Raw genomic sequence first — 11,474 nt, forward strand, 5'->3', positions numbered from 1 at the left:
GCAAATGATATTCCATCCACTTCAACTGGATTTTAGAGAGATGCAGAATTATTGCGCATAAAAATATTAACATTAACAAACATTATACTTTCTGACACGATGTCCTAATGAAATACTGTGTAAGTCTAAGCAGGGTCTGAGTGTTGATGGAATAATGAATAACAGGTGTTGATGGACACTGTCACAGCTAAACCTTTAAACCCTTTACATTTGTAAAATTCTCACATTTGACTTTGACACTAGAGACAAAAGCACTTTGGTCGTCTTTTTACATTTATTTCATTTTGTTCACATGGTCTTTGTACAAATATCATCATGATGGAGGTTTATATCAATGTAAATATCAACAGAAAATAGGACCGGTGGTGTGGTGGTTAGCTCTGTCGCCTCACAGTAAGAGGGTTCCTGGTTTGAACCCCGTCTGGGGCCCTTCTGTGTGGAGTTTGCATGTTGTCCCCGTGTCTGCGTGGGTTTTCTCCGGGTTCTCCGGTTTCCTCCCACAGTCCAAAGACGTGCAGGTGTTGGGTTCATTGATGACTCTAAATCACCCGTAGGTGTGAATGGTTGTCTGTCTCTGTTCGTCTCTATGTGTCCTGTGATAGACTGGCGTCCTGTCCAGGGTGGACCCCGCCTCACGCCTGATGTCAGCTGGGCTCGGCTCCAGCCCCCCACGACCCCGACAGGGACAAGAGGCTGAAGATGAATGAATGAATAATTGGATTAATTGTTCTGCTAGATGCCCTGACTTAAGTTGTCCAGCTCCTGTTTCCTTTTGGTCTTCTCTGTACAGTTGTATAAGTTCTTCCTTGTTTTAATGTTATTTGTACGTTGTTCACTTAATGTTGAAGGCATCGTTTAACCCCTCCAGTGCTTGCTCCTTTGTGATCCTCCTCCAGGCCTCTGGGACATCAGCTGGCTTGGCTCTGTATTCTAAAGCAAATCTGTCATTGTATTGAGCCATGACATATTTCCAGTAGTCAGATGCCTGGATGGTGGCATCAGGAGGAATGCGCCAGTCTGGGTAGTACGCGGTGTAGTCCTTGTAAGGATGCCACTCCCATTTGGTGTCTGGGTTTCTGAACTTACGGTCACTGTGAACACTCGTAGTGCACAGTGTAGAAACCAGCTTCTCAGAATCGATATCGTTGAATCTCGTCAGACCTTGAGGCCGATGAAAGGCCGCTTGATGCTTTTTGTGTTCTTTGCCGCCGGCCTCACAAGGAACTTTACAAAATGGACACTGTTGTCCGCAGCCGAACACCCTCTTGAAAAGCTCGTCCTGCGGTTTGATTGGCAGTCTGTTCAGAGTCTCGGTGATGTCTTCAGAGTTTGAGAATTCCTCCTGCAGCTGCTCCTTCATTGCTCTCAACTCCGTAATAAGACTCTCTGTAAACGGATGGCATGTGCTTTGAATTTGAAACAAGGTGGTTTTCTCAGCCTCCTCTGAAATCAAGATGTCTTTTATCAAATATTTGCGCATATTGTTGATCAGCTCCGGGATGCTTTCCTGGTTATCTGGCAACAGAGCACCACCCTCTCCCTTTGAGGCGCGTTCTGTTGCTTCTGTTATTTTGTCAGCTATGATCTGCAGAGTGTTAGTCTTCAGCTTGCACCAAGTTTTGTCTTTATCCATGTTTTGTTGGATTTGGGAGAATATCCAGTCCTTAACATATAATTCATACCTTGAAATGTACTTAACGAAACTCTTGAAGTCTTCCTTTAGCAGCAACTCTTTCTGAATGTTGTACTGGAAAAAGGAGCGTGAGCTGTACTCGGCTGAATGGCAACTGGTCAGAATTTCATCCACAATGTCTATTCCCAGAGATCTACTGATGTAGTCTTTAACTGCGGGTTTGATGCACAGTCTGACAAAGTCCTTTGCCTTGCGTTGGCAGTCGTCCCTCTGTTTGTATAAATCGAGAAAGTCGGACAGGTACTGTGTCTTGTATTTCTCCAGCATAATTTGAGGATCATTGTCCGACAAAAACCTTTGGTGCATCTTTTGGAATTCTCTCAAGGAAATGCCACAAATGTGAAGTTTCAGGTCAATCTCAAACTGTGTATTTGTTTTGAAGCGCTCGTAGCTCTGTCTGAGGTATTTGTCTATTTTATCCAGAAGATCTCTCGTGAAAGATTCGTTGTAATCTCCATTTGTCTTTGTCTTATCGAGAACAAACTGTGTGGACATCTCAACGACACATTCGGCAAAGATCTGTAAATCCTCTTCCTGCCACAGGGTTTGAAGCCCCTTCCAAGACGAGTCTACGTGGTCACTTCTGGTCTTAAACGAACCCGTCACGGTCTCCTTTAGCTTGTCAGTGTTTTGCAGTTTCTCATTTACGTTTCGATTTGAGAAGTCTTTTCTCAGTTGGTTGAGAATGCATGCGGATATGTCTCGTTCTTTCAGGCCAGGGATGTTTTCAGTGGCTTTGGCCCACATCTTTTCAAACTCGCGTGTCAGCTGTTCGTCGGACAGCGTGGAGTCTTTGCACTCGCTCAGCAGCTTCATGACCCGCTCTTCGATCACACCTCTGTATTCTCTCAGTATTTCCTGCGCTTTCTTAAAACCGATTTTCAACTCAATGACATCATCCAATTTAGTGCACACAGAGTGTTTGATTTCGCTGGCAAGACTCTTGATACTGTTGGAAAAGTCAATTCTGTATTTCTCGATCAGATTGACACGTCTGTCTTTCCTTGTGTAGTAGTTGCTGAGTTTCTCATTCATTGTTGTTTGCTGTGATATTATTTTTTCCGACAACTCGCCTCTCCAAGTTTCCACCTGATCTCCATTGTCAGCTTTCAAGATCTCAAATTCTGTGGCTGCCTGCCAGGAGAGAATCTCCTTTCTGAACTCCCATTCCCATTGACTGAACTCTTTGCAAAGGTTGTCATAGGCATGAGCCACGAGAGTGTTTCTGAAACTGAAGATGAAGTTCTCGTATTTGACTGCTCTCCAGAGACTTCTCATCCATTCTAAAAGCTCTGGGATCTTTGAAAGCCCTTCTCTTCTGTCGCTTTTAACTGTCCCCAACAGATTTTTCTTGAAATCCGCCACAGCTTCACTGTAACCTGTGTTCACCGGTGCCATTGGTGGGGTCCCGTGCCAGAGTCCTGGGATGTTCCAGTTGTTTTTTTCTATGTCATAGTCCAGCACATCTGTGAATGACTTTATGGAAGGCTGCTTTTCCATTTCAGCTGCAATTTGAGTCATTTCATTGAGTTGGTCCAGTATGTGTTTTCTTTCTGTCATGCTCTTTGTGTGAGCTGAGACTCCAGCAACATTCTGGTGCACAAAATGACACACTGGCTTTTTTCCAATTTGCTTCATTCGCAGGAATGCATGAGCTGCTATTTGGAGGACATCTTTCATTTCTGTTGAGTTCTCCATTGCAACGTTTATAATGGTGACGTCACTTAAGCCAATGACAAAGGTTGCCAGCTGGTTGTCATGCTCATAACTGTCCTCAAGTTGTGCAAGATCGGGAGATTTCAGACCCTCTGTGTCAATGAGAAGTATGAAGTCAAAGTTCAAGTCACTTTTTATATCCTCTCCAACTCTGAGGAAGAGCATAAAAGCTCCTCTTGTGCATCTGCCACTGCTGACAGGAAACTGCACACCAAACATGGTGTTGAGGAGTGTTGACTTCCCAGTACTTTGAACACCTAACACTGACAGTACCAACAGTCTGCTCTGCCCTCCAACCTTCTTGTGAAGCTCCATTAGCACATCTGTCACCCATCTCTCTGGGATGTTGGAAGCGTCGCCATCCAAGAGCTCTAAAGGGTATCCGTCCAAGAGCATTTCAGCAGCCAAACCAGGGAGACCAGATATTTCATCAGCAGTGTCTTGTGACTGCAAGGAAAACTCATAGATCAGTCCCATCTCTCCCATGTAATGCTCTATTCCTAAAGAGCTATCGAGCAATGCCTGATCTAACTCTGCAATGCGTTTTGCGTCTTTCTTCTTGCATTGCTCTCTAAATTTGTGACGCAGCGCAGTCAGTTTATCCCGTGAATGTGCATTACACCTGAATTTCATCCACTTCAGAAAAAAATCTCTTTTCTCTTTGTCGCTTGTGGATAAGGTATGAATAAAAGTCTTCATTCCTTTGGACATTTTTTGTTTTCTTTGCTCCTCCCTGATTTTTTGTTTTTCTGCCTGTAACTGAGATTTATACTCTTCGAGGCCTGAGGCACCGGCCGCTTTCATCCTACATTCCTCCTTCTCTAACTGGGATAATCGTTTCCAGTTATCTCCTTGCAAAGGAAGTTGTAGTTTCTTGTAGTGTGGTATAGTTCGCACCTCAGTGCCTTCCATGATTTCTTCAGCTGCCTTCTTTTGTTTGTCAGTATTGCTTTCATCCACACACTGACCAAGTTCAACAGCTTTGCTGAACATATCTACGATGCTCATTGTAGCTTTTGCATCTAACAGGGATGACTTAATGGTTGTACAAAGTTTCTTTGAAAACTCTGTAACATTTACCCTTGGGTCTTTGGTTTTCACACTGGTCTTTGGCAAATCTAATTCTTTCAGTGTTGTCTTGACAGACATCATATCTTCTACATTTCCTTCCTTGCGATTCACCACGAAGAACAGTTTGGATTTCACATCTTGAAGAGAAGTCAAAATCTTGTGCTCCTTGTCTTCAACTTTGTCTAGGAATACAAATGTAGCAGTTGACACTTGAAGAAGAAAAGTGAATTGGTTGAGTGACTCACAAATGTCTCCTCGTAAATTAGCAAAGGCAACTGGCTCAGGAAAGATGTCAAGATTTTCTCTGCCACAAGGAAGGTACCAGCAAACCTCTACCAGTCCATTTGCAATTTCTCTCTTAAGAGCTCCTCCTTCCATGTCTCTGTGTATGAACATGTTGTGATTCTGCTGGCCGCGGCTGAGAACTTGATTCAAAGACTGGGACTTCGATAAACTGCAGTTTTTCAGCCTCACAAAGGAATAGAAGGGTATATTTGCCTGGACGATGTTGTCTTCAACAAACCCTCTTGATTCAGACAAATCATGCGGACGCCACTCTTTGACAATGTCTCTCAGAGCCCACAGCATCAGGGTACTCTGGCTGTTATTACCAGGGGGCAACAGCAGTGGGACAGAAAACTGGCACATTGACATCTTGAGGGCCATTTCCTGTTGCAAGAAGCTGTCAGCACAAAGGAAGAGAGCTACTATGAGATCGAGAGGGTGAACCTTATTTTCCTCTGCAGAGTCCCATGCAGTATAAAGGTCCAGTTCAAAGAGATCATCATCGTCCTCCTCATTGTTGGATGATTGTGTGCAGTTCCTGCAATCAGCATTGATTTTAAATAGTTTTCTGAGAAAACTCCAAGGTATTTCCCCCACTGATGTAACAGCTTCTTCATTTATGGTGTTTTTGTTGATCTCCAAGAGAGACCGGAGTGTCAGCTTGTTGGGGTAAAACTCCTCCAGTCCGACTTTGCAGAGAAAGCTTAATAGGACTGTCAAACAGAAAGAAAAAGATCACTTAGAAATCAAGAACATGTAGACACTATTGGATTGTATGTGGTGTATGCATGTGCAGTTTACAGAGTAACATGCTTTTAGTACTTGTTGATGAACACCAGCCAAGAGTAGTAACTATGCAACTCCCTCTGAAACCCTCAAAGCGATTTCAGTCAAAAGCAACTGGACGTTTCAACTCTCATCCAAGAGGCTTCATCAGTTCATGTATGCATCTGACCAGGCTGAGACTGGACCAGGACCAGGACCGGGCTGGGACTGGTCCAACTAACTGGTGTGGAGAACCAGGTATTTAACCTATCACAAGGCCGATCACTAAACAGAGGAGGTCTGAGTTATCTCCAGTTTACAATGCTGCCCTTTCATCCCTTCCCAGGAGATTCAACAATCTAACCTCAAAGAACAACTGTTCACACATGGCCCCGGGTGACCCCAACGACTGTCGTCAAGACTCAACAGAGCACTAACCAAGTTCAAACCTACTTCCCACCAACGACTGTCACTCTAATGACGGTCGTTGGCACTTGGAGCACAAAGGGTTCCAGTGACATCATCGGCCTTGTGAGAGGTTGAATACCTGGATCTCCACACCAGTTAGTTTGACCAGTCCCAGCCTGGTTCTGGTCCTGGTCCTGGTTCTGGTCAGATGTGTACATGAACTGATGAAGCCTCTTGGATGAGAGGTGAAACGTCTTCCTGACAAATAACCAAGTCCAGTTGCTTTTGACTGAAATTGCTTTGAGGATAACGACGACCTGGACACATGAGAACATTCACAGGCTTATCCCTCTGAAACCACAGTTTGTAGTTTTTACCAGGGGCGGTTCTAGGCTCAGACTTTTACGATGGCCCAGGCCTAATGAGAACTGTGACACCCGCTAAAGTGCAAGAGGCTGAATACTTTTGAAAACAGCATATTCACCCACACCTTGAGGACCACGATAGAAAACCCAATGCTCTGATTTGGTATCAAATCATTTTGATGTGGTGATTGTTTTTAGGCATTTGGATGGTGAGCACTTGTGTTGTGTAAACTGTTCAGTTTAACACAAACACCTCAAACGTCAGCCCCGCAGCTTCTTTAACATCAGGCTACAAGTTACAGGTTAATTTTCCATTGAAGCCTTGTATGTGACGCGCTAGGACAGACTGTCTCAGCCGAGTGACCGCAGAAATGAACTAAACCAAAATAGTTTTCATGTCGGCTCTGTGGGAAGAAATCAACAGTGTTGATCTGATTCATTGACTTTGTTTCTCCGCCCGGCATATGAGGAAAATATCTAATCGCGATCAAATTTCCATTCATTCTGCAGCTCTGGTGGTGTAAACATCTAGTCCAAGGTCTCTGTAGTTTTTTATTTATTGCTATCCATTACATATCATGTGCCTCGATTATGTTTAAATTTGAAGAAAAAATTGTATTTGTACAATATTAGTAGTATCAGTATTCTGAGTGGGAGGGTACCTGCGAGCTCCTGTCCTCCTGTGTTCATCGTATTGGCCTTTCCTTGAACTCCTGTGCTTTCAAACCTAGAGGAAAGAAGAGATAATTTCTTCGGTTTCACAGAATTAAATATTGTATAGAGGTGTGCATCTCTCCGTAATAAGATGAACCGATACATATCTATATACATGGGCTACAACATGATTCAGGGAATCTCATCTCATCTCATCTCATCTTCAGCCTCTTATCCGGGGTCGGGTCGCGGGGGTAGCTGCTTTAGCAGGGGACCCCAAACTTCCCTTTCCCGGGCCACATTAACCAGCTCTAACTGGGGGATCCTGAGGCGTTCCCAGGCCAGTGTGGAGATCTAATCTCTCCACCTGGTCCTGGGTCTTCCCCGAGGCCTCCTCCCAGCTGGACGTGCCTGGAACACCTCCCTAGGGAGGCGCCCAGGGTTCATCCTTACCAGATGAACCTGAACCACCTCAACTGGCTCCTTTCAACGCAAAGGAGCAGCGGCTCTACGCCGAGTTCCTCACGGATGGAGAACTTCTCCCCCTCTCTCTAAGGGCGCACTCACACTGTCCTTCCGCACCGTGCCCCGTGCTTTAGGGTCCTTGTCCCCCCCTCCAGGCCCGTTTGTACTCACACTACCTGGGCCTCGGAGAATGCTTCTTGCTGCCTATACGTCATCACGCCGTAACACGTCACACGCATTGATGACGTCATGGCGATGCGTGGCTTTGTTTCCAGATCTTTCCGAGTTTCAGAGTTTTTGTGCGTCTTGTCGACTGCTTTTGAATATTTTCATCGACCAAATCTGCAGTAAACACTCCACCTCCGCATCACACCAACGTGAACCTTTCACCGCCATTGTTTTAAATGTCCGTGCATGGTCCCTCCTTCTTTTTTCTACGTCCCAACAGGCGCACAGGAAATGACCTCAGAACCACCGTAGGCCTCGTGCTCGTACACGTGCGCACGCTCGTGCTCGTACACGTGCAAACGTGCTGTACAAAAGCCCACCTCTCTCAAACGGGCCGTGGACGGCCAGCTGTCCGCAGTTATGCGCGGCGCGGTTGCACTCACACTGGTCAAACGCACTAGGCTTTAGCTGAAAAATCGGTTTTGGCGCGGTGCGGAAGGACAGTGTGAGTGCGCCCTAAGTGTCACTGCTACTTACCTTCAAATGGATCTATTTGAATGATTGAATAGATGACTTAATTTATTTATTTCGTTATATATTAAGCTTATACAACCGAAAGAGTGTAGGTTTAAACCAAGGTTTATATACCCCTACCCGCTAACGCTGCATTCCCGAACACCAGAACCTTTTCTACTTTAACACTACTGAGAAAGTCGGCACAAAGACTTATTGTTTTACCCTTTTGTTAAGAAAAAACGGAAGAAACTAAAAATATTATACTCATTAATACAAAAGGATCAGATCACAGACACAAAACACATTTCAGATAATGTTTCATACAATATTTCATAAAGGCCTAGAATGGCATGGAAATGTATCATTTCAGAATAACATCTTAATTTAGCGTTAAAGTTCAAATGAGTTTCTGGTTTGAACCTTTACACCCCGACTTGGCACAGATCAGGCGCCGTGTATCAGACCAATGAAACAAAAAAAAACATCCAGTCTCACTGACTCGATACAGTGACGTGCAATTTTAGTGTCAAACACTTGATTAACTATAAGTAACGTCGGGCCTGTGAATGTTCTCATTCATCCAGGTCATCGTTATCCTCAAAGCAATTTCAGTCAAAAGCAAGGGGGATCTTCAACAAACACTGCATCCCTGTGTGTTTCAAACCCAGTAACACACTCAGACAGAGACTAGTACATCCCAAGGACAGAACACCACACCACCACAAAAGCAATCTGGTTTATGCTGTTAATGCAACGAGGAACGCAAAGATCTTTACATTGGAGAAACAAAACAACCACTGCATAAACGCATGGCCCAACACAGGAGAGCTAACTCCTCAGGCCTGGACTCTGCTGCCCACTCACACCTCAAGGAGAAAGCCCACTCCTTTGAGGACAACAATGTCCACATCCTGGACAGAGAGGACAGATGGTTTGAAAGAGGAGGAAAAGAAGCATCTATGTAAAAGTAGAGAAACCATCGCTAAACAGCGGAGGAGGTCTGAGACTCCACTTATCTCCAATTTACAATGCTGCCCTTTCATCCCTTCCCAGGAGATTCAACAATCTAACCTCAAAGAACTGTTCACACATAACCTCCCTTTGACCCCCGGTCGTTGGCACTTGGAGCATAAAAGGGTTCCAGTGACATCATCGGCCTTGTGAGAGGTTAAATACCTGGATCTCCACACCAGTTCGTTGGACCAGTCCCAGCCTGGTCCTGGTCCTGGTCCAGTCCCAGCCTGGTCCTGGTCCTGGTCCAGTCCCAGCCTGGTCAGATGCGTACATGAACTGATGAAGCCTCTTGGATGAGAGGTGAAACGTCTTCCTGACAAATAACCAAGTCCAGTTGCATTTGACTGATATTGCTTTGGGGATATAAGTAACGTCATTTCAATACTTTTAAATTAAGACCCAGATCAAGTACAACAGAGTAAAACAGCTCCAGCATATCAAGTGTCAGTGAAACTTACCTGACATCAGGAGGCAGAAGACAGGGGTGTGTGTGTCAGCTGAGGTTTTTATACCGCACATAGAAACCGAAAGTGTCTGATACACAAGAATAACAGGTTTATAGACCTCATCCTGTTTTTACATGTTGTGCAGGAACATTTGTTGTCAAGCTGTGGTTTTGTTTAGTTGCTTTTGTTTTCTCATTGCTATTTATGTGTGGGAATGTGTTTCAGTGAGCACACAGAGCAAACACCAGCATCTCATTGTGTAATGCCAGTAATGTTGGTGCAGGTTAACACCCTTCTGAATCAGCGTCATAGACAGACTGTTAAAGCATTGCCAACCTACGAGGTGCGCTTCCATCAAACGAACTCTTTGTTTTCATTGTACTTCTGTAATTAAGACAAACATTTTAATAACGGGCGGATCTTGAAGCGCCCATAAAGTGTCTCCATGTCAACTAGGAGGAGATTCAACAACCAACCTCAAAAAACAACTGTGTGAACAACAAATGGCCTCCTGTGACGCCAACGATGTTCGTTATGGGCGCACTCACACTGTCCTTCCGCACCGGGCCAAAACCGTTTTTTCAGCTAAAGCCTTGTGCGTTTGACCAGTGTGAGTGCAACCGCTCCACTGCGGCACGCTTGCCGTCCACGGCCCGTTTGGGAGAGGTGGGCTTTAGCAAAGCACGTTTGCACGTGTACGAGCACGAGCGTGTGCACGTGTACGAGCACGAGGCCTACGGCGGTTCTGAGGTCATTTCCTGTGCGCCTGTTGGGACGTAGAAAAAAGAAGGAGGGACCATGCGCGGACATTTCAAACAATGGCGGTGAAAGGTTCACGTTGGTGTGATGCGGAGGTGGAGTGTTTACTGCAGATTTGGTCGATGAAAAGATTCAAAAACAGTCGACAAGACGCACAAAAACTCAGAGGTCTACGGAAAGATCTGGAAACAAAGCCACGCATCGCCATGACGTCATCAATGCGTGTGACGTGTTACGGCGTGATGACGTATAGGCAGCAAGAAGCATTCTCCGAGGCCCAGGTAGTGTGAGTACAAACGGGCCTGGAGGGGGGGACAAGGACCCTAAAGCACGGGGCACGGGACGGAAGGACAGTGTGAGTGCGCCCTAAGACTCAATAGAGCACTAACGAAGTCGAAACCAACTTCCACCAACGACCGCCACTCTAACGACGGCCGTTGGCACTTGGAGCATAAAAGGGTTCCAGTGACATCATCGACCTTGTGAGAGGTTAAATACCTGGATCTCCACACCAGTTACTTGGACCAGTCCCAGCCTGGTCCTGGTCCTGGTCCTGGTCAAGTCCCAGCCTGGTCCTGGTCCTGGTCTTGGTCCAGTCCCAGCCTGGTCCTGGTCCTGGTCCTGGTCCTGGTCCAGCCTGGTCTTGGTCCTGGTCCAGTCCCAGCCTGGTCCTGGTCCAGTCCCAGCCTGGTCTTGGTCTTGGTCCTGGTCCTGGTCCTGGTCCTGGTCCAGTCCCAGCCTGGTCAGATGCGTACATGAACTGATGAAGCCTCTTGGATGAGAGGTGAAACGTCTTCCTGACAAATAACCAGGTCCAGTTGCTTTGGACTGAAATTGATTTGGGGAGAACGACGTCAACGAGCTTCTTCAAACTGCAATTCGTCCTCTCCTGTCATGTATTTTCTTTTAATCATCCCTCTCTTCTGCAGCTTCCTCTGCTTCTCCATATCCCCATCCGCTCGCATCCTGGCCACAGACTCATGGATTTCAGGGCGCGCTCACACTGTCCTCCCGGACCGAGACCCGGACTTTAGGGTACTTGTCCCCCCTCCCTCTCCCCCCCGCGCCCCAGCCCCGTTCGTACTCACACTACCAGGGCCTCGGCCAATACTTCTTGCTGTCCATACGCCATCAAGCCGTAACACGTCA

The 11,474-nt window shown here is 46.0% G+C and overlaps 1 protein-coding gene across 1 annotated transcript; it reads right to left on the minus strand.

Moving 5' to 3' along the window:
- Positions 1-207: 207 nt before the first annotated feature.
- Positions 208-9,583, minus strand: LOC310947971 (up-regulator of cell proliferation-like). Its single transcript, XM_083914961.1, has 3 exons — positions 9,579-9,583; positions 6,966-7,030; positions 208-5,478 (listed from the first exon to the last, which is right to left on the minus strand). The coding sequence occupies exons 2-3, from the start codon at positions 6,991-6,993 to the stop codon at positions 833-835; spliced, it is 4,674 nt and encodes a 1,557-aa protein (XP_083771087.1). The 5' UTR covers positions 6,994-7,030; positions 9,579-9,583; the 3' UTR covers positions 208-832.
- Positions 9,584-11,474: the final 1,891 nt, after the last annotated feature.

This window comes from Echiichthys vipera (assembly GCF_963691815.1).
Source record: "Echiichthys vipera genome assembly, chromosome: 1".
In the NCBI taxonomy this organism is placed as follows: domain Eukaryota; kingdom Metazoa; phylum Chordata; class Actinopteri; order Perciformes; family Trachinidae; genus Echiichthys; species Echiichthys vipera.